Raw genomic sequence first — 24,135 nt, forward strand, 5'->3', positions numbered from 1 at the left:
TTGACACATTTCAAGTACTAAGAATGGAGTTATGTTTCACTGGTTGTATAGAAAAGGTTAAAAAGTTTCTTCCACGGATAAGGCTTTTTTTTTTTTTTTTTTTAAAAGCAGGAAAAACGTAATTGTCTGTTAACCACAGAATGCGTAAGTTGGCTGAAGAAGCCTCACTTTTTAGGGTGGTATTTAAAAAATGGTTTTTACATGCTAGATGTAGCTAGAACAGTTCAAATATTCCCTTCACAATGACTCTTATTTCTTTGTCACTGCTTTGACACCAAACACCAGTCTTTGATTTCTGACACATGAAAACCTACTTCAGTGTCATTTTTGAATGCTGAATGACTCCAAAGCCTGTGGCTCTATGCAACAGGAAACAGAGTAAGAAGGCTGTCTCACAAACAAGATCTGGGAACATGGGCTGGGCGGCAGGACAGGGGGACATGTGCTTTAAAACACACACCATTTTTGTTCACAAGGCCATTTATAGGAATCCAAACAACGAATGTTTAAAAGGGGAGAGGGAGCAATGTCTAATTACCTTTCATGCAATTGAAATAGAGGAAAACCTAGGCAATTTGCTGCATTCTAATGCTGTTTTCTAGCATTAACCAAAATATTATTGTTTGTAATAATATCTAGGCTAAGAGGATGTTAATGTATGTTTACTAGCTTGCCATATTCAAGCACTTCTCTCTAATATCCCAAATGTACTTGGCTATTCTGACAGCCAAGAGAAATATGTGTAGCAGTAACTGGACGCTCAGAGGAGCCCCCGCTGCTTCTGTGAGACGTTAGTGCTGTTTCCCCACTGACACTGTCTGCAGTCCTAAGCACTAGGAAAAGAAGGAGGGAAGATTCTTGGTGGACTGCCAGTCTTCTGCAGAGAATTAAAACCCTGGATTCCGTGCTGCCATTTGTTAGCAAACTGGCAGAATCTTTTGAGCAGAAAGTGGATGAGGACTAAACCCAGTTCTGGTTTTGATATGAAAATTACAGATACCTGGATTCCTTCTGTAAGACCCAAGATGAAGAAAGGAAGGAAGTGAACGGGGCCAAGCACAGAAGCTACTTCTGACACTAGACTAGCAATCCGGTCAAGTACGAGGACAGGTGTCCAGAGCACTTAACTTATGCCTGAGGTGAGTGTCCAGCTGGCCAGACCCGGTACACTGGGACCATGAGGTCTCTAGGGAAGCCCTTGGATGTGAAGCTCGTAGAGACACTTGACTTCTCTCTGCAGTTCTGTTGCGAAGCTGAGGAGTCCCAAACCTGCCAGTGGTTCTAAGTAATGCACATACAGAAACTCAACAGATTTCAGTGGAAAACCATGCTTTTATATTCCAGAGCACTCTTCATATTGCTATACAAGGAAATTCCACAGTCATTTTGCCAACTTGAATACACTCATGATGCCTTTGGTTTTCAAGTTCTGAAAATACCTACTAGCTCTGCTGACCCATTCTTTTTAAACAGATCATGAATGTGCATTCTGCCATATGTGAGTCACCAGGAGACCTCAAGCACTGCAAAAGTCTTCCTTATACAGTGTCTGTACTCGGCACAGAGACCGTCAGACACAGCACTGGTGGGTCAGTGAACCACAGTTAACTTCTCAAGGTAAGGCCCAGGTTAATCTAGTTAGTGTGATGGAGATAATACAACATACAACCACAGTCAGATAGTGGTTCAACTTTTAATGAAGCTAGAAAGCTTTCCATAGCTATACCATAGGATTCCCTCATGGAACTCAAATCCAGCTGTGGTTAGCATTTTGAACTAGTTTGGAGGGGTGGAGGGCAAGCAGCATACACACTGTAGCTACTACAACTATAGAGATGGCAGGTTCTTCAACCTTTGCTAACAGTGGGGTATGGGGAAAGGAAGGAGAAAGCTCTCTGAGCCAACATCAAATTTTGAAGCTTTATGTGGAACCCTAGTTGCTATTAAACACAGAGCCAAACACACAATCCACCAGCTCAGGCCACTGAACTTCAATAGAAGTGAAAACTGAGGCGAAGTCTTGATTGAATTTTGAGGAACGCATGCAAGATATAACTATAAAATTCACCCTAGACTGGATGCCTAGTTCTAGCATTGGGCTTAAGCTAACAAAAATTAAATAAATAAAAAGAAAGAGAGAAATGTGTATTTTGGGAGCCAGGGAAATGAAGGTGGTCACAGCTTAATATGCTTACATTAAAACAAAAGTAAAAAAAACAAAAAACTAACAAACAAAAAAACCAACCTTGTTTTCAGGACTTCCGATCAAAAAGGTTAAGTGTGTCAAACGGTTCTCCCTGTTTCTATGACGTCTGCTGCAGAGCTGAGCAGACAGATACCAACACGAACCTGAATAGTAATGTGCTCAATTCAGTGTTCAGTTAGGTCCACACGGGCATCCGAGGAAGCGTGCTTCTGCTCAACATCACGTACACTTGGCGAATGCCATTACAACAAGAAGTACTTTCACTAAGAGACATTTCTCTATTAGTGGCATTTAAAAAAATAAGTCAAAGAGCCTTTGGTTTCAATTTTTGTTTCCTTGTCTAAATATATCAAGAACTTTGAAGAAATGGTTCAAAAATTGAGAAAGATCTTTATAAACCATTTGAAGCATACTACTCAAAATAAAGGCCAAATCTGGAGTAAACAAAAAGTCCTCGCATTTGTGCATATTCACTACTTTGGGTTTAAATCCTGGCTTTCTAAACTGAGGGGGAGAGTAACATGCTAACGGGGTACAGCAGCTCCCTGACTTTGGAAGCAAAAGGTAATGTTAGGGTGACAGTTCTGATGGTTCAGATTAAGTGAAGGTTTTATTGAGACATCCCTGGGTTTGCCTGGCTGCGGCCACAAGGCCCTGTGTTCTACTCCGCCCCCTCTTACTGGGTTCCTCCCTCACAAGCTGCTAGTCATTCCCCAGGAGAAGTCACAACCGCCTCCCTTAAACCTCTCCTCAGCAATGCTCGTTTGGCATCTGGAGCATGGTCCTGTGAACCCTGTGGACTGCAAAGAGCAGAGAGATGTTTATGCCCTTCCTTGTAAGATGGGCCAGCTTCTAAAAGGGAACAAATCTTGATGCTTTCCCTTACGTTCAGAAGAAGCAGAGACAAAATCTAACAAGAGAAGTGGGAACAGTGTCTTGCTCAGCCAGAAGCTCTGGTTGCATTGCTAATGATTTTAGTCAGTGTGACTGTGCAAAATATCCCAGGAAGACTCTGGCTCATTTTCAAAGTAACAACAATAACAATAACAATAACAACAACAAGAACAAGCATCAACAATGTATGTTTGGCAAAATTAAAAAGTGAGCCACATGTGTCTATCTGCTATACATGTGCCAAACACAACAAAGAAACTGTAGTGTGTGAATATTCTCTTGTCCCATTTCTATGTCTTAAGCAAAGCATCTTGCTCTAGAAATGGGTAACCGTAAGAAAATGAGCCCAAGACGCGTCCAAGGCCGCCCAGTAAACATTTCCTCAAAGGGATTGGTGGCAGGTGAGTGTGTTCGGTCACTCACCTGTGTCATCACTCTAGCAATGCTTTATAAAAGACAAACAGCGTATTTTTCGGCTGTCGGGTTTAGAGAATATTGGTGTCTGTGTGTGTGTGTGTGTGTTGGAAGCAATCCACTGTAATCCAGTCGCAGGTTTGACTCACTCTGGCCATCACCAGGGCAGTCACTAGGTCTTCTGCTCTGCGGCTGTGGCGGTCTGTGAAGGGGCTTCCGGCTTCATGATCTGGTAGGTGATGAGATATTCTGGATACGCCTGGAAAGGTCAAGAAGGCAAACAACTCATCCCCTTGAAGGTGCAGCAGTTGAGCCTTACTTACTCAGAGGTCAGGCTACATAAACAGACAAAATCCCACCATCTATAAAATGATTTCTATAGTATTTCTACTTATTATAGTCTTTCCTTCCCCACCTCACATAAGCCAGCACTGTATATATCATTTCAGTAACACGCAGAAGACCTTGGTAGCAACCACTAACCAGAGACTGTCTCTCTTCATAGCTGACGTAGGGGATAAAAGTGAAACATACTCAGACTCCTCTTCTCCCACCCCAAGTGCTAGAAAGTGAATCCAGGGCCTGCACATGGAGGCTAGTGCTCTTCCCCAGAGCCACACGCCAGTCTCTCCTGATATCAAGTTTAATCATGTCATGATCAAAAGCCAAGTTTCCTTTCAGGTACACATTCATTTCAGTATACCTTTCAACCCTTAAAAAAAAAAAAAACTCCATCTATAATATCCTCCAACTAAAACAGCCATGTGCTCTTGAAAGTGTTAGGCATTAAGAATCAAGTACGATTTAAAATTAGAACAGACAGGCTAGGAGAGGAAAACTTCCTAAATTCAGGGGCAACTGCTCATGGGAAAGGATGCAATTAGCAGATACTGCAGTTGCAGTGGCCCCCGAGGAGAGGCCCACCTGTTAGGGAAGACAAGCATTCTCCCAGAGAAACACTAAGTCCATTTCATTTCATCAAGGCACTTCAACTTTCTCCTCAACAGATCTGTTCCCTCACTCTTTAAAATCCCTTTAGGAGGAGGCTCTATGCAGTTACCAAGTTGAGTTTTTCATTTTTTAAAGATAGGGTCTCTTGTATGTCTCCCAGACTGCTCTCCAGGCTAGGATATCCTGTCTCAACCACCTGTCCCTAATGAGTGATGTAAATTGTGACTAGCTGGTCAAGGCCCTTCCCTCTTTCCTCAGTGGCTGATTACGGCCTCCGGTCCTTGAAGCTTTGCAACAAGCATGCATATATTCGTCTTCTGGAAATTACCCTCTAATTCAGCATCCATTCTTGCTTGAGCTAGTTTTTACCATGAGGTTTGCAAGTTGGAACTTTTCCCACTCTAGTGTTCCCCCCACTTCTATTTATGGTATTCTACCATGACCCAAGAAATTCCCTTTCTCCCTCATTCATCAGTACAGAGTAATGAATACTTCTTTACGTTTTCCCAAATTCAGTCCTATATTTATTTTGGTATGCAGATTTCTCAGATTTGGCCACAGGAAGCTCCCCCAATGGCATTAGGTCTCTGTGTTCTGCCTCCACATTTTCCTTCCTGAGCATCTCATTACTTTCTAGTATAACAAGGTATCTGAAGTTTATCTTGTCCCTATTCTGTTTCAACACCGCTTCCTTCTAGCCAGGAATCGTTTGAGGGATTAGGCTCTAGGTTTTCATTGCTGTTGGGGTGTCTTTGCTTTCAGTAGAGTTAAAAATATGTGTATGTATGTACTTAAATTTACACATAGACAGAAACATACATATATGTACAGACATCTATATATCTACTGATATATTTGTTAGAAACCACAAACTCCTATTAAGGCAACTTCAGTACATTCATATGCTTTTGAACCTTTCTCTCATTCCATATGATCTCTTCTTCTATAGTAAGAACCATAGTTCCCAAAAGTTAATATACCTATGCATTTACTCTCTTGCTCAATCCTATAATACACCTAACAGAGTTTTGTTATTTTACCCATACTACCACAATAAACAAACTTCGTAAAAAGGACTTCAAGAATTCTTTGCAATTCTTCCCCAACTATACACACTACTCTGTTCAAGACAGAACATAGAAAAAATATTACTTTTATACATTATCTGTATATAGTTACTTTCTTATTTTTTTCTTCTACTTTAGGCTATTTATGGTTTTTAATTAAGGTTAGAAACACTGACTTTTGCATTCAGATAAATTGGATGACATTTAGTGCTGAAGTTGAGGACTGGTTTGAAACTCTACAAAGTTTATTTATGTACGTATGCATTTCTCTGTATATACATTTCCATTAATTTTTTTTTTCCAATTTCATTTGGGAGCCTCAAGAGGTTGGCAGAATTAAATACCCCGTAGCCTTCTGAGTCAAGGCTGTAGGCTATGATCAGAATAAAAAGGGAAGTTCATGTAACCAGCCCATGGCAAGCAGATCCATTCAAAGGTATGCTGTGCCTGCAATGACTACAGATGTCATCTTCAATACGGCTTCTGCTTCTGCAAGGACGGCTTAGGGACTCTCTCATGCTGACTGGATGAGGGACATACCTGCTCTCCTCTGTAGATGACATACTCAGCATAGGCCAACCCATTGACACTTGGTCTACCAATAACTGAATGGTGTCCTGGAGGAGCATGGGCCATTTTCATGGTGCTGAACTGCAGAAAGGATTTCCCAAGGGTCACTCTACAGAAAAGCATTTGTCTAAAGAAAAAAAAAAAGCAATACTTCAAATGTAACTGTTAGGTTTATTAGCTTTTTTAAAAAAGAAAAATTCATACAATGAAACCTAATTTAAACGCTATTCACAAGTTTTGCATAGTAATGGGATAAAATCTGATATACTGGTTTACTATTTAACAATTATCAGGCTCAATATCAATAGTTAGACTAAGGCAGATTTGGAGTAGCGTATGGATCTAGCATAGAAAATGAAAAGATACACTAGAGAAAACCGAGTTTTCACATGAATGCACAGAAGAAAGGAAATCAGATGGGAACAGTGCCTGAGATTAAAATCTCTGGGGTGTGTGTGTGTGGGGGGGCATGTGGCATGCAGAGGAAGGAGGCAACCTCACATGCTGGTCTTTGCCTTCTACTGTTGGAGACAGAGTTTCTTTAGTGTTTCTGCCTCTGTGTAACAAGGCTGGCTGGCCTCAGAGCTCCCAGGAACTCTGTAGAAGTGCTGGGCTTACAAACACTCATGCTCTGCACTTGGGTTTTATACAGATTATGGAGATTCAAGCTTAGGTCATCATGCTTGTCTGGCAGATGCTTTTACCCCCTGAGCCATCTCCCCAGACAAGATGAGGCTTGAGTCATTACAGGTAAAGAGGAGAAACTGGGATGATAGACACAGTAATAATAAAAGTAGAACATGAACAAAAGTACTTAGCTTAGCTGGTACTTTGATCCCAGCACTTGGGAGGCAGAGCCTTGTGAATTTCTATGAGTTCGAGGCCAGTCTGGTCTACAGAATGAGTTCCAGGACACAGAGTTCTGGGCTACACAGAGAAACCCTGTCTTGAAAAACCAAAGACAACTAGCTTAAATATATGACTGAAAATCTAATATGGAAATTGAGGCAGATGTTAAGTGTGCAGGATAAGAAAAAATGGTTGGATAGAAATTATATACTATAGCCATTGGTTTAAAACTAGCTGGCACCTAGTTTTATAAACTTCTGAATTATAAAATCCTATTTAAAAAGCTAATATCCAGGGGTTGGGGATTTAGCTCAGTGGTAGAGCGCTTGCCTAGCTAAATGCAAGGCCCTGGGTTTGGTCCTCAGCTCTGGAAGAAAAAAAAAAGCTAATATCCAGCCAAGTGGTGGTGGTGCACGCCTTTAATCCCAGCACTTGGGAGGCAGAGGCAGGCAGATCTGAGTTTGAGGCCAGCCTGGTCTACAAAGCGAATTTCAGGACAGCCAGGGCTACACAGAGAAATCCTGTCTTGAAAATAAAATAAAATAAAATAAAATCCCAAAACCAAACAAAAAAACCCCCAAAACAACAACAACAACAACAACAAGCTGATACTTGTTTGCTATTAATTCCAAAGTTGATATTTTGAAGCTGGACTTTCCAAGAGGAATTAAGCCACCTAAAAACAAGCCACATCACTAGCAACATCAGCAATGTGGACTTGAGTCTAGTCTCATAACTTGAACTTGTATGTTTAGATGTGACGATGGCTAGGCGGCTTTTGATCTACAGTAATCATTCTTAGCGTTTTCCAGACCTGACTCTGAAGGGCGGGCTGCAATGCAGTTTCCCTACCACCTCTACCAAGTGCACGTGTGTCTGGTCTGGACCACTGGCATCAGCACTTCAGCCATTACTCTAGGGCACAGGCTGACCAGCAACTTCCACAGAAGCTGCTACACAAATTCGCTTACTTAAGGTGGCAACCATTTCACTCAACGCAGGACGCTCACCTGTGACATATATAACATGACCGGTCTTTGTGTGTGGGACAGCCTGTTCCTCCTCCAATCCCATAAACATACTGGTTGCTTTTGGAAGAGTTTTCGGCAAAGTAAATTCCAGCTCCAAACATCCCTCCAATGTATGCATGTCGCTCATCAAACCCTTTATGAATAATTGCATTAATAAAAGGAGAACCTACAACATAAAGGTGGAAAAATTAGTTTATACTATTGTCACCAAACACACTAATCCTAAAGAGGGAAAAGAAAAACCTGGTGGCTCAGGTTGGAGTTCAGAAGTTCAGAAAGCCGTTCCCACTGCACATGCTTTGGAAAGCCTGGGCCAACATGCAAACCATCAGGAAACCAGGAATTACTTCAGCTCAGTCAGTGCAAACAAGTCATCTGACCGTACTGCTAATCAACCCCGAGTGCAGGAGACCCCTGCAGCTGACACCAGCACTCACCGTGGAACAGCATGCGTTCATTGTGATGGTTGTGATTCTCCTCTGACACCTCTTTCTGTCTGTGACAGAATCGCTCCCTCAGCTTCTTGTTCACGACTTTCTGAATCTTCAGGAAGGAAGGAAAAAATTGTTCCTAGTTAACTGCAAATATCTGATTGACAATGACAATTGGTTTTCCCTTGGTGTGTCAATTTGGTTTGGTTTGACACATTATCTAAAAGTCACTGTGCCAGTGGAATTCAGTTAATATGCTAGCTTTTTTTTTGATTTTGGTTTTTCCGAGACAGGGTTTCTCTGTGCAGCTTTGGCGTCTATCCTGGAACTCGTCCTGTAGACCAGGCTGGCCTTGAACTCAGAGATCTGCCCGCCTCTGCCTCCCAAGTGCATGTGCCACCACACGCAGCTAATATGCTAGCTTTTAGTGACACAATTTTCCCAGTTCTTGTTATTTAGTAGTTCAATGTTCATGTACCTGCTCATGTGAAGGAAAGAAAGTGAGTGCCCTTGAGTGTGCAGCCAGAAATCAATCATGAGAACCCTGGTCTAGTACTCTCCATCTTATTTTTGAGGAGGTCCCTCCCTGACCCCGAAGTTTACTGTTGGCTAGACTAGCTGGCCAGTTACCTTCCCTCCTATCTCCGCCTCCCGCTGTGGAGATAAGAGCACACACCACCATGTCTGATCTTATATGTGTGCTGGGGATCCTAACTCAGCTCCCTCACACTTGAGCAGCTCACACTTAACCCACTAAGCCATTTCCGCAGCCGCCTCTAGTCTGTATTAAACAACGACAAAACCTTCTACGGCTTATTTTGATATATACCAGGATAATTCCTGTAAGTCTATTAAGAAAGGATTAAACCAGTTCTCAACAGATGTAATTCACCTTCATGATAGCCTCTGAAAAAGCAGGTAGTGGCCACATAGTTTTTTTCTGTGACTTAAGAGACAAATGCATTCTGATCTCATCAATGACCAGTCAACAGACAATCCAGGCCTTTAATAAATGCTACTTTCAAATGATTTAACTGCTATTGAGGGTCCAAACTTGAGGCTGCATGGTGATACGTCTTTGGCACTGATACCAGCTGCCATGTGACCTGGCCTTCTGTTGGGAGTTTTGCCGTTTTCAGGGTCTCCATTTTTGGCCCAGCTTGGTTTTAGGGTTAGAGGTTACAGTAAAGAGAACAACAGCTGATTTCAGGACAACAGATGATCATTTTTGACAACTTGAAAATTTTCCTCCAGAATTCCTACAATTCTTTCCATTGTCTAGAAGATTTTTGTGTTAGCTTTGCAATCCAATTTTCACCATAAAGATGGACAAACGTACCCGAATGACATTGTATCTGTTGAAGATGCCGCCAGCATTGCCGCCATCCCTGTGTTCTCGGATAGTACTCTGCATCTGCAGAACAAAGGGAAAGACTAACTTCATGAGAGTCAACAGTGTGTATTCCTTCTGCTACCTCCAGAATAGATCACTTCTTCCAGCTGTCTCCCTGATGAATCTGAATCTCATTAACAGGAGTTCACTACAACTGATCAACAAATTTAATGAGTATTTGTATGAGAAAATAGTCATGAATACTAATGTAAGCATTTTCTGATAAAAGTTTTGGGAGATTCTTTTGTAAACATAATAGGGAAACTGAAAAAAAAATATCACTTTAAATAATGTATAATTACTATTTGTTATGAGAATGAAAGAAACTGAGTAAGTCAAACTGAAATGATATTCAACTGACAGCATATTAGATAAAAGATAAAAAATAACTATTAAAAATACATTTTTATTTCATTTGATCTCATTTGTCTTTGGGATCTTGATGTACCAACTCAGGTAAGAGAAGTTGAGTGTGTTCTCCTGACCACTGCTAATCCCTTCACTCTCAAATGTAAAATAATTACTAGGGAAAAGGAAGTGTTTTAAAGACTTAAGCAAGGCCCCAGGTTTCAAGCCCGCCTCACAGAGTCTCTGACAACTGATGTGGAGTGAGCTCTACTCACACTCCACTCAGGGGAATGTCGAGCACGTATCTTCCATGGAGAGAACCTACTATGGGACAATGGGACAATAAGGCACCAGAAGACACACTGTCTTCCTGATGACCTAATGGGAACAAACATCATTACAGGGCATGACAATCCAGTATTCCCTAATGTGGCTTCCTAGCACAGAATGGAGATAATACGGGCACTAATTAAAAATAAACAAAGCAAACAACAGGACACCCTTAACTGCAGACAAACCCGCTCCTGCTTGGGTGTTTGTAAGATAATGGAACGAGGCAGCTTACAGTGACGGAGTTAGATATGGCATTAGGTGCAGGAAGCACAAGCCACCAGCACAGAGGAAATTTCTACACCACCTTTCTACAAGCGGTTTATAAGTAATCTTATTACAGTGTTGGAAAGAATTGGGATTGTGAAAATTAATTGTGAGATAGAATCTTCTGTAATCATGTAATCAACTTCAGAGGCATATGTGATAATCAGACACTTTACTAAAGAAACATACTTAACTACATAAAAAAATAAAGACAGAGTATTTTCTGTCTACAAGGCAAGATCCTCGCTCCATATCAATCTTAGGCAAGTCTTACTGTATGAAAATGTTCTAAAAGGATTATTGCTTGCATGACTTAAAACTTACAAAATTTCCAGAATAAAAAGATAGAGCTACTCTACATATAGACTTGTGATACGAAAGCAATGTGTATAGTTTTACTCTATAATCACATTTAAATGCTTGCTAGGGATTGAGAACGAGTAACAGGCCAGTGATCCCAGAACAGAATAAGATGAGTTTATGTCCCCTGGAAAAACAGTCTTAACAGAATTGGGGAAAATAAAAACTTTTTGATGTCTATTACCTCTTCTTCTACTGACTGATACTCTTTATCTTCTGGAGCAAGATCTAGTAAAATAGTCCCCTGATTCACACAGTGAAAAGTCAAATATGGATTGGTTCCTGTAGAAGAAAAAAACCATATAAAGCGCCAGTCCACATCACCCCAGTTTGACTAAGTTCATGGAAAACTTGGTTATAACTAACTGATGGTTTGGAACAGCCTAAACCCTTCAATCTTGCCTCAAACATACAGTCTGTTAAGCAAATACACCAGAGGCACAAGAGGAATGAGGTGTTCAGGGACTCATGCACTCCCAGGAATTCCTACACAGCAGGCCTCAACACCCGCTGAACGGAACTTCATCATGAACATAGCCGATGATATGTACATAAAAGAGAAACACACACTGAATTACAATGGAGTGAGTTCTAAAATACAAGAATGGTGCTCAGAAACTACTGGGATGGCTTGAAATGCTCACCAACATAACTTATCTGTTAATTTCATACGGTTGGCTAAAACACATGTTTTAAAAAGAGTCAAATTCCAAACTGTCTAAGTTTTGGTTGCATGCAATTCTTGAAGCTTTATCAGCTCCAAAGATAAACTATGTTTCCCTGTCTTTACTTTCTCTCCTCTATGGCAACGCTTCTAACAGAGAAACACAGTAACCATGGAAGGAAGAGAAGAGGCCTGTGACAGCCAGGGGCAGGGCGATGGAAATGGATGAGTTGTGGATTCTGAAAAGCCGAGGTCATGTGTGATTTTATCAGCACTGGGGTACTACTGTGTCCGTGTGAGATTTTATCAGCACTGGGGTACTACTGTGTCCGTGTGTGATTTTATCAGCACTGGGGTACTACTGTGTCCGTGTGAGATTTTATCAGCACTGGGGTACTACTGTGTCCGTGTGAGATTTTATCAGCACTGGGGTACTACTGTGTCCGTGTGAGATTTTATCAGCACTGGGGTACTACTGTGTCCGTGTGTGATTTTATCAGCACTGGGGTACTACTGTGTCTGTGTGTGATTTTATCAGCACTGGGGTACTACTGTGTCCGTGTGTGATTTTATCAGCACTGGGGTACTACTGTGTCCGTGTGTGATTTTATCAGCACTGGGGTACTATTGACGGGTTAAGAGGGTTAAGTGCAGGAGGAGAGAGAGGGTCCCAGGCTCACGCTGGAGGGGCCTCTGGGGGAGAAGGCAGCGAGGGACGTAAGGGTGTAGAGATGAGCAGACAGTGACTCTGAGGCCCAGGAGAGGGGATGGTGGCTTGAGCTAGGCGACAGCAGTGGGAAAAGACAAAGACTGGAGAGAAAATTCAGGACATAAAGAGTAGAGAGAGGGATGATCACAGGCCTTCCTGGTTAGTAAAGGTGATTGGCTGAGCTGAGGAAGGCAGGGGGCGCTATACCTGTTACCTGCATGTGTTCAAGCTCCCAAACCAGCTTTAATATTTCTTTATAAGTTCTGAATATATATAAAAATATTTGTATGGTATGTTTACAGATCACATTTATTGATAGATAAATATTATATAGTTAAAAGACTTATTTATATAGTATATAACATGCTTTATATATTTATATACACATATATATTATATACAAAAGATATAAAAAGACGTAAAAATATTTTTAAAATAGCTTACCTTGTTGTCCACCTAAAAGTCTTTCAACACCCTTGATTAACTTGTGGCGGTGTCCATATGCATTGATGCCTATTTCTTTCAACTCTTCATGACCCATATCAGCCAACACATCTAGTGTAATCTGTAAAGTGAAAGCACTTACATACTAAGTCTGTAACAGCTCTCTGGAGGATAAAAGCTCTTGCACCTGTCTATAGTGCTATGACTACCACACAAGTTTAAAGAACCTGTTCCCTTTATAAACATGACCTTCAAGCTGCCTAAGAAGATGGGCAGCCTTCTCGCTCAGTAGAAACACTTCCGCTTTGCTTCAGGCAAATGGAGACTGAAGATGGAGACCCAGTGTGAAGGGAAGGCAGATGATGACTGCCTTGTCTCTTTCTGACTGCAATTCTACCGTCTACTGTTTGCCTCCAGATAGATGAATCAGCAGCTTGGAAATGGGAAGACCCCAAACTCAGTATCTTGTGGGAAGGACAAGCGAATAACAGAGGGAAGACAGAGCATTTTAATTAGTCACAGTGTGGCAAAAGTTGGTGTACTTTAGATAAGAAAACTCCCAGTGCCAGGAAGTAAGCAAGCCAGGAGTCAGCGGTTGTAGGAGTTAGTTAGATTTCAAGTTTAAGTTTAGATCACAGGTAATTTTATAAAGAAGCGACATCAGAAATTCCGATTCCGTTTCGGAGAAAAAGAAGGGAGAGATGGTTTTTAAGTTCATAACTTGTCAGGGTAGCAGTTCCTGCTGCCTAATACATTCCATGTTTGTACAGAACGTGGCCTTTGAGTTCTGGCGACTCACTTCGGATGACAAGCAAGGAGGAGCTTGCTGATTTCCTCACACCTTTGTGGACTACAGCTGTGACTCTACCTCCACCCAGTGGCAAAGTTCTGAAATCACCTGGAGCCAGGATGGCACTGGTAGTTCTCTAGGACAGACAAAGGTCCTGGGATAAACACTGGTCTGTTGCTCTTCATTTTTTTATTTCTTGGGAGAACTGAAATATCCTTTTATAGACATTCTTTTTCTAACTCATACAAGATTAAAAAATATAAGTATCCGGGCTGGAGAGACAGCTCAGTGGTTAAGAGCACTGGCTGCTCTTCCAGAGGACCTGAGTTCAATTCCCAGCAACCACATGGTGGCTCACAATCATTTGTAATGAGATCTGGTGTCCTCTTCTGGCATGTAGACATACATGCCAGAACACTGTATACATAATAAATCTATCTATCTACCTACCTATCTACCTATCTATCTATCTATCTATCTATCTATCTATCTATCTATCTATCTATCTATCTATGTGTATGTATAACTTTCTCAATCCTTACACTTAAACACAAAGTGACAAATCAGGCCCCGAGCTCTGATTTTTACTGTCAAAATGAAACATTACACAATGAGCTGAATCATCTCAGCGCAAGGAACACCACCGCTCATTCTCTGAAGTAATTTTGCATATTACTGCTAAGTGGCCATTGAAGAAATAATTGTTTCATTACACAAAATGAGCAATTCACTTCTAATCATCCAAAGGAAGTTTTCAACAGAGCTTTCAAAAGACAGCTACTCTGAAATATTCATCTTCACAATAGTACAGTTTACAAAATAGGAATCTTTACATTTTAAGTTAAATCTGATTTAATACAATGTGAACAATGTTACCGATTTTCTTTTATGTATTTTATACTTTGGTTTAAATACGGTTGACAATAGAAACACAGCTATATATATACATACACACACATATATGTATATATATGTATATATATATACACTTTAGACTATATACATAAAAATCTTTTTAATTGATGCACATAGAGCATAGCTGAAGGGTGTCAAAATCAGGCTAGATGATACAACCAAACCATAAACAAAGAATACTGATAATCATGTTCCAGTGAGGAAATGAAGAAAGTTTAATAAACAGGCTTGCAGTCAAAAACTGGATGTGGAAATCCTCGTCCAAGCCTCCTGCCCCAGCAAAGGAACCCTGGAGTTACTACGTTCCAGTTTACAAAGCAGGGCTCCTACATGCTGTGGAAAGCAGTCTCTGTAATGGCTGCCAGAGATCCTCAGCCCCTAGGATTTGTGTCCTGATTGTAATTCTTCCCCCTTGGGTGTGGGTGGGCTACACTCACTGACCAATTACTAAAGTAGAAGTAGCAGAAATGACAGAACAGTACTTTCCCCTTACATTCAATCAATATCTTTGTTATTTTTAACCTCACTGACTTATTTGGCATGGGGGAACAGTCAGAGAATATGCTTAGTTACTTGGAAGGAATCACAATTTGCTTCCCTAGCTATTTTCTTTGGGGGGAGGGAGTTACTCATGTCTAACATACATCAATAGAAAAATCTTTAGAATAAAGCTTATTTATTTACAAGCTAAAAATAGGTCCACATGCAAAGAAATGCAATGTCTTATAGGTTTGCCTCCTGTTCCTAAAATTTGTTCATTTTACCTGGGGTGTGGATAGAAAATTATTTGAACTGAAAAGACCTTTCTTTCACTTGGGTGGTGGTGGTGACTTTATAATCATATTTACAAAAAACTTGAGTCCAAGCTTTTGTTTGATCACAATTTGAAATAAAAATGTGTATGGTTACTTTCTATGAAAATATATAGACTGACTGACTATAAATATACCCAGTCAGCCAAGTCATAGCAGTTGAGCGCCAGAAAATTACAATAGCAATCAAATTTTTCTTTCTCATAGACACAGCATTCTAGGTAGGAAGCTACATTTTAAGCGGGAGTCAATATTGCACAATGCTGCAGTTAATTAGAAGGGATTTTGGTATATTTTTGGAAAGTATCTATATGGAATAAGATAACAGAGATTTCTGAGAAAAGAATTGTGAAGGTCGAGCTGAGAATATGATGATACACTAAAGTTCTTCCAGCACCAGAAATAAAATAACCATCTCCCACCTTACTGGGAGAGGAGTATTCACATGCAGGCACAGAGGCAGCAGAATACAGTATGTCAGTCTCAGGAAACACTACAGTAATTAAGGGGGCACACTTCCACACTACACAAGTATGCTGACACACATTATTGGGCTGCTGTAGAATGTCTATGACAGAAAAGAAGGTTCTTTTTTTTTGTTTTGTTTTGGAGACAGGGTTTTTTTCTGTGTAGCTTTGGAGTCAGTCCTGGAACTCACTTTGTAGACCAGGCTGGCCTTGAGCTCACAGAGATCTGCCTGCCTCTGCCTCTGAGTGCTGGGATTAAAGGCATGTGCCACCATGCCTGGCCTTAAATAATTTATTTTTTTATTTTATATGTATTGGTGTTCTGCCTGCATATATGTCTGTGTGAGAGTGTCAGATGCCCTGGAACTGGAGTTACAGACGGTTGTGAGCTGCCATGTTGGTGCTGAGAATTGAACCAGGGTCCTCTGGAAGAGCGGCCAGTGCTCTTAACCTCTGAGCCATCTCTCCAGTCCTGACAGAAAAGAAAATTTTAGTGGTATGCTATGGAAGAATTAAGTGGACTTAATATTTTATAACCGAGGACTAAACAAATAACATCTGCACTTGAAATAATAAGTACAAACTTCATTGCCTGCCCAACAGCACAGAAGACAGTCAGACATAGTTTGATACAAAGAAAGGCACACCACTGATCTAGAGGAGGGGCTACACCAGGTAATATACATAAGTGCAACAGTTACCATCGTGACTATGAAAAGGATATAGAGATTGTTTTAGACAAAAGGAAACTCAATGGAACACTGATTTACTCAGAACAAAAGTGCAGGAAAAAGAACAATAGAACAGATAAAATGGGTAAGCTGTCAGAAGAACTGATGAAGGCTGACTCATCCAACTACTAAGTCAGTAACACAGAAACACGCCACAGGAGGTCGGTCACTGACACAGAGAACATACAATAAGAAGCACAGAACAGAGCTGTCCATCACAACGCAAGCTGATGAAAGCACACAACTACAGTTCTAGGAAAAGCTCAACAGGAGGTGGAGCCACTTGTTTGAATTAGGGTTTTTGGCTTATTAAACTAAGACAATTACTGTGATCACAATTCAGACTGAAGGGAACAGTTGTTCATGTAGCTACAGCAGAGGATGTGTCTGAACAACTTCAAAGCCTCACTGTTTACAGTGTTCTCACAGGAAATCTCTAGCCCAGAAGATGAACAGATAAATGACAGGGAGAGGAAATTCTTATAGTGGAGTATAACATCTTCACCACAAATGAAGACCCATGTGATACCTTTACAAAGTATGAATTTAAAAGATGACAAAACCACACAGTTTTGCCAGGAATTTTAAGCATTCACATATTGTAGGTGTGCTTAACTGACTGGCAAGAGAACTGATAGGCTAAATGCCTCTTAACCTACCTTTATAGTCAGAAAAACAGACCAAAGTGTTTAGTTAGTTCAATTCTTCAACTGTCTGAGTCATTAAAAATACTAAGGATGAACTATAATAAATGTAAAATTAATTTAACCAAAGAAAAGCATAAGAAAATCTTACTATAAATCATATAAAAATTAAAAACAACAACAAACAAACAAAGCACTTTCCAGATATTTTTTGAAGTAAGGTTTCACTCAAGCCCAGACTATCTTTTAACTTGCTATGCAGCCCAGGCCAGCCTCAATCTTGTGATCTTCCTGCTTCACCCTCCCAAGTGCTAGTTATAGGAGTGTGCCACCTACCAGTATTAACCAGGGTATTTAATGAAGTTAAAGACAGACTACAAGCTTACAAGGAATAAAGGACAGCGCAAGGACCTGTGAACAACACTCCCACATACTAAAACACTGAATGAGTTACTGATTACAGAAGGGTTATTTGTAGAGGCTGATGGTTGCAAAGGGAAAGTCTATGATAAATTGCCTTGGCTTAAAAAGATAAAAAAAAGGCTCATACACACATGCTTGTTGTGGGTTGAGTGTGAGCCTTCCAAAAGATAGGCCCTTCTCCCTAGAAGGGATAAGTTCCAAAAATGTTAACACTTTTTGGAGCGAGCTGTCCCTAGATGCTTAAGTTAAGGATCTTCGGACCAGGAATCACCCAAGAGGACCCAGGTTTGAAGGAAGTGTCCCAGTAAGAGGCACACGAAAAGGCAGACACAGGACAAAGCAATGAGACAACAGCAGAGACCGGAATGATGTGACCATAAGTCAGGGAGGCAGGAAGGGCAGGGAGCAGACTATTCTAGAACTGCTGCAGGGGTGCACCTCAACAATATGAGTTCAGTCTCCTGATAGAACAGATTCCTCTGAGGCTACCAAGTCCACGGGCATCTGCTCTGTAGCTCTATCAAACTCAGTGCACACACTGCTATAGAACAGACTTTAGTGCATGGGGCAGATTGTGGAACACAGTCACAAAACAAAGGGATCTGAAGAGGTCCATGAAGCTCCTTAGATCTTAAGAAGATATGACAGCTATATTCTATCCCACAAGGCATCTTTCCTGCCAGGAAGGCTGACATCTGTAAGGAGGTAACTCTGTATCTGGGAGAATGATGTACTGGGCTCTAAGTGCCTCTCCCATTCTAAGGTGCCACGTCCTGCAGTAACACTAAACTTAGCTTTATCTTCAGTGTTTATTATGGAGCGCAGTAGTAAGAACTCATTATCCTTGGTAACACAGTCTGGCAAACAGAAGAGTTCTCACTAGTAAACACAACGAGATGAGGACACAAATGCCAGTGTCTCTTGGAAACAAAAACCTCAGACAAAATAAAAAAATACTACTGAGGCAGCTTCTTGATCTAAGCTCACCAAGTGCTCTGCCATCAGGCTGTCCCCTCGCTTCTCATGGTCTAACCGATCATGACAATGCACTGAGCAAGACTGCTCACAATAGAAAGGACAGCCCTCTGAACTGTCAGATAATTTTGGAGAGAGGCATAGTGCTGGGCTCCCTGGCTTCTCTAGAAACATCACAGGCAGCTAATAAACATGGTAAAAACATACCTGAAACAAATAGATTAAGCATGGGGCAGATTGTGGAACACGTTAAGTCACAAAATAGAATACATAATACAAAGTTCAGAACAAAAAACAATGTGGGTAGTAAACAATCCAATAGCTGAAGAGCTGAAGAGCTGACAAAGTAGACAAGAGCTTACCTGCTCTGTTTCAAAGATATCCCGAAGGTGTTCAAGGCCAAGGCTTTTAAGGAATTGGCTGATATTCATGTCAAGACCTGCAACTAAAACAGAAACATTACATCTCTTAGAAAGGTCTAATTCTATGGAAGGTTCCAGTATTTATGTATAACCCTATTTCTTCTTATTCATTCATTTATTTATTTTTCGGGACAGGGTTTTTCTGTGTAACAGCCCTGGCTGTCTGGGAACTCACTCTATAAACCAGGCTGGCCTCAAACTCATAGAGATCCACCTGCCTCTGCCTCCTGAGTACTGGGATTAAAGGTGTGCGCCCATCACCACCTGGCATAACCCTATTTCTTGACCCTTGCCTATACAGATGATTTCACATGATATAAAATAATGTCAAATACATAACTTAAGCACTTCAAGTTATTCTAAATTTTATCTTTGGCATAGCAATGAATAGTACTTACATTAATTCTACTACACATAAAACAGAATTAAAATATAGATTTATATAAGATATATAGTAAATATGGTATTAATTTCTAATATCACATTATTTATATAATCTTAAAGATTTTATTATTTTTAATTACGTGTGTGTGTGTCTGTGTGTGTGTGCGCGCGCGTGTGCGCCTGTTTATGCGTGAGTACGTGCATGTTGAGTCTAGGTATTGCTGGAAGCCAGAAGAGAATACTAGATATCCTGGAGGTGGAGTGAAGGGGGTTGTGAGTTACCCAGTGTGGGTGCTGGGAACTAACCTAGGTCCACTGGAAAAGTAGTGCCTAAGCTCCAGTCTATATTTAATAGAATTAAATACTTTTAAATGAATTAAGAAAGAAAATCAAAAGTAATAGCTATTGTTTTATTCTTTATAAAAATTATTTTACTTATTTCTGTGTGTATAGTATGTGTGTATGTACATGTTTGTGTCTGTGGAGGCCAGAGGTCAATGTTGAGTGTCTTCCTCATTATCTATCCACCCACCCACCCACCTATCTCTGTCTTCTAGAGAGTCTCTTACTGAACCTGGAGCTCACTTACTCAGCTAAACTGTCTGGCCAGCGAGTTCCAGGAATCCTCTTTGGGAGCACTCAGCCCCTGCACCCAGCTTTTTACGTGGATGTTGGTTATCCAAAGTCAAGTCCTCGTTTCCTCCCCCCCCCCCTACTTTCCTCTCACTCCCTACCCCCATACTTGATAGGGTCTCACCATACAGTCCAGGATGTCCTTGAACTCACAAAGGTTTAGAGAGGGTATCTTTAAGTTTTTAATAACCTAAAGAGAAAAGGAACTGGCCATTCACAGGGCTCCACCTACCTTCTCCTTCCTTCCTTTCTGCACCGGCGGCGCCATCCCCTGCATTGGAGGCCCCTCCTACAGCCAGCTCCGCCAAAGGGCCGGTGAGGTTATCTATGCTGCTGGCAGCGGAGAGGCAGGAGGGGGTGGATGCTGGCGAGATCAGCGAGGCACTAACCACAGTTGCCTGAGGTTTAAAACAGGTAGGTAAGGCCTCTGGGGGCATGGCATCTATCAGCAAAGCTCGGATATCATCGGCCTAAAAAATAATTGTGAAAGCATTATAAATGTTAAGTTTTTCACCAAGCACCAAACGTTTTGTGATTTTTTTTTAAAGACTACCAGACACAGAAATTGACACTTGCTTTTGGCTAGAGGCATCCAACATTGAGTGGTGGCTGTAAATGAGAGCTGGAAGTTAGGCGACTGGCACAGAAAGGTAAAGGGGCCGATTTCACATGAGATATCACAGAAGTACAAAGGGAGTTGAGGGAACATGGGGCTCTGGCTAAGACTTCCAGGAAGAATGCCAACTCTGAAAGTGAACTGCCAGTTGAGCACTGGAAGGTGGTGTCATGTCTGACATCCTCACGAACAATAACCACAGGTGCAATGAGGACTTACCGTTGCCAGATCTAAAGGTGTCTGACCTTCTTGGTTCTTCATGGTTGGGTCTGCGCCATGTGCCAGGAGGAGGGCACATAACTGTGTCCTTCCTTTCTGGGCTGCTTCATGAAGCGGAGTAAATGCCCACTTATCTGTTGCGTTTACACATGTGTTGTATTTTATCAGTAACGCTGCTATGTCCACATGCTGAGAAAAGCAAGAGGACATAGAGGCTGAAGAAGAAAAGCTCCTGGTAGAGTTCCACCAAGTATCCCTGTTTCTAGTCAACAATTCCTTCTAGGCCTGTGTTCTCATCCTTAATAGAAGTGTCTTCTTAAAAACCAACACACACACACACACACACACGCACACACACACACACACGCACACACACACACGCACACACACACACGCACACACACACACGCACACACGCACACTCCCTCTCCTGTGTTTCAGACTTGTCTCCCCACAACTATTCTTTTGCCCTTCTACTTCTGTTTTGTTTTCTGAGGCTGGGTCTCATAGAGTTTGAGGCTGGCCTCAAACTAGTTATTCCAAAAGTAAAGATCAGTTAGTTCCTAAGAAAGGCTTCCCACTGCTGCTAATATGAAGAGAGGGGGGCAGCAGGATGAAACTAGGGTTCTTCTGAGATCAGGCTGGTTTATTACATTTTAAAATCCTTTGGGGGATAATGAGAACATTATAAAATTAATTTTGCAGTCTATGTGCAGACTTCTATCATGAAAGCTAGCTATGATTCTATCAAAACCACTTCAAACAAAATAAAACCCCAGTTGTCTTCCTTATTCAAAGGATGTGTTGGAAAGGCCCTTCTGTTCAGTCAATCCAAAAACATGGGATCACTTAAAACCATTCCTCAAATCATCTAGGTTACTTAAACTTTGCTTCCTGTATTTTATTAAAAGAGTAATGCAATTTGGCAGACTAATTTGCACAGACTTCCAAAATTACATAGTCCAAGAAAGTTACAGTTTGTGTGTATGTGGGTATATAAATGAGCTGTGTATTCAGTATGTATTGTTAAACATTCTTTCTATTGAATTTACAGTGTGTGTTTAGTGAAACAATTACGTGCTTGCTAAATTGGCTGGCAAATGTCTAAAAGACCAAGAAGAGGAAGGAGTATTACCCAAGTAGAGTCAAAACACAATTCTCAGGCTTTCAGTTCCTCTTAGGTAGCTATACTACCGGGGCAAACAACGGCAACTGAATGCACAGGGAAGCTCCGGTCTCCCTAACAGCACAGGACTGAGAGACGCCTAGCCGAGGGGCTGACTGCTGCAGAGCGGCTTTGTCTACAAGGCTGGTTTGATGGGGCCTCAGCATCGAGCTGCATCCCGAAATGCTGTGTGTGACAACCACGGCATAAAGATGGGGCACTCGATTTTAAAAAGATGGGAACTAGAAGAGAAGTGTGGGCTATACTAAAACCTTTACTGTATGTGGGCTCCACAACAATGATGGCATTAGCCTCCCAACATCATCCATTTTAGGGAAAACACTGCAGAATGAGAAAGTGGAGAAAGAAAGCCATCCTGTCAAATGATTTACTCATAAAATCACATGCTTTGGGTAAGGAATAAATACCAATCTTTTATATTTAATAATAGTACAGAAATGAACTGCCCTTTGTATGTATAAGTTAAGAAATACCTAACACATTATAATATAAAGGATACTAAGCAGAATAAGGCACACTATCATAAGCAAAAATTCTCGTGAAACTTGTAACTTTTAAGTTTTTTGTTTGTTTGTTTTGGTTTTTTTTTTTTGAGACAGGATTTCTCTGTGTGGCTTTGGCCCCTTTCCTGGAACTTAACTCTGTAGACCAGGCTGGCCTTGAACTCACAGAGATCTGCCTGCCTCTGCCTCCCGAGTCCTGGGATTATAGATGTGTGCCACCACCGCCCAGCCTTCTTTTAAGTTTCTTAAACACATTTGTTTCTCCATTAGAAAAAAAAAAACTAAGATGGCTTTTTTAAAAATGCAGATCTGAAGAGCAGACAGAGCTCCAAGTACAATAATTCCTAAAATCTACCTGAGGTGGATGTAAGATTTATACATGACCCGTCATACACCAATGATGGGTGATGTCGTTTTGTATGCTGTGAATGTGTTGCTCTGAGTGGTTGATAAATAAAGCTGTTTGGCCAATGGTGAGGCAGAATAAGGTTAGGTGGGACATTCCAACTAGAGAGAGAAAGGCAGAGAGAGGAGACACTGCTAGCTGCCACCAGGAGAAGCAAGATGTAAAGTACTGGTAAGCCGCAAGCCACGTGGCAAAGTGTAGATTTATAGAAATGAGTTAATTTAAGATTTAAGAACTAGCTAGCAAGAAGCCTTCCATGGCTATAGTTTAAAAAAATAATATAAGCCTCTGTGTGTTTACTTGGGTCTGAGCGGCTGTGGGACCAGCGGGTAAGAGAGATTTGTCCTGACCATGGGCCAGGTGGGACACAGGAAAACGTTCATCTACACACCAATTACTGTGTTAGATAATGTGCAAAGAGACAGAAAGCATGGCTGTTCATCAAAAAATAGTTACATGGGAAGTGTGACAACACTTGTACAGATGGTTAAAATGCACTCAACTATGCTGTTGGTTAGAAATCTGTTCCTTAACGTGTAGTATATGTTTAGTAAACTATTACATGCCAGGGAAGGTTCCCAGATGTTTACTGTAACATGCTCACCCCATAAGATGCTGCATTGTGAAGTGGAATTAAACCTCCTTTATCCTGGGCGTTGACATCAGCTCCATGCTCTAGAAGGTATTCAGCTACTTCCAGGTTATTGTAGCCTGCTATTAGAGTAAAAAGGGACATGTCAGGTCAAGAGAAATAAACACAACTCACACACATCTATAAACAAAGACCAGAAAAAATTTAAATTTTAATTTTTTTCTTCAAAAGCTAATACTATCTTCACATAATAGAGTCTTTACTAAAGTGTACAATACACGTCAGTCTCTTTCACAGATACTGCAGGCACCAAGCATGAGTTTGGAGGTCTTAGGACAATCTGCAGGAGTTGATTCTCTCCATTGACCATGTGAGTTTTGGGAATTGAACTTTGGTAGTGAAGCTTGATGGCAAGCACCTTTAACTGTTGGGCTATCTCATCAATCCTCTTCCACCTTGCAAGCCAAGTGGTTAAGCACCTAGCACAAA

The 24,135-nt window shown here is 41.1% G+C and overlaps 1 protein-coding gene across 4 annotated transcripts in view; it reads right to left on the reverse strand.

Moving 5' to 3' along the window:
• Positions 1 to 2,797: 2,797 nt before the first annotated feature.
• Positions 2,798 to 24,135, reverse strand: part of Tnks (tankyrase) — a 153,443-nt gene continuing 132,105 nt past the window's right edge. For all 4 annotated transcript variants that reach the window (XM_059244387.1, XM_059244385.1, XM_059244388.1 and 1 more), the window contains 11 exons: positions 23,659 to 23,768; positions 20,960 to 21,148; positions 20,357 to 20,594; positions 19,048 to 19,130; positions 12,929 to 13,049; positions 11,296 to 11,393; positions 9,753 to 9,827; positions 8,420 to 8,525; positions 7,962 to 8,148; positions 6,073 to 6,229; positions 2,798 to 3,773 (listed from right to left, as the gene is read on the reverse strand). In XM_059244387.1, coding sequence (XP_059100370.1) covers positions 3,687 to 3,773; positions 6,073 to 6,229; positions 7,962 to 8,148; positions 8,420 to 8,525; positions 9,753 to 9,827; positions 11,296 to 11,393; positions 12,929 to 13,049; positions 19,048 to 19,130; positions 20,357 to 20,594; positions 20,960 to 21,148; positions 23,659 to 23,768 — 1,451 coding nt within the window. In that variant the 3' untranslated portion in view covers positions 2,798 to 3,686. The remainder of the gene's footprint in view (positions 3,774 to 6,072; positions 6,230 to 7,961; positions 8,149 to 8,419; positions 8,526 to 9,752; positions 9,828 to 11,295; positions 11,394 to 12,928; positions 13,050 to 19,047; positions 19,131 to 20,356; positions 20,595 to 20,959; positions 21,149 to 23,658; positions 23,769 to 24,135) is intronic.

This window comes from Peromyscus eremicus, chromosome 17 (genome assembly GCF_949786415.1).
Source record: "Peromyscus eremicus chromosome 17, PerEre_H2_v1, whole genome shotgun sequence".
In the NCBI taxonomy this organism is placed as follows: Eukaryota; Metazoa; Chordata; class Mammalia; order Rodentia; family Cricetidae; genus Peromyscus; species Peromyscus eremicus.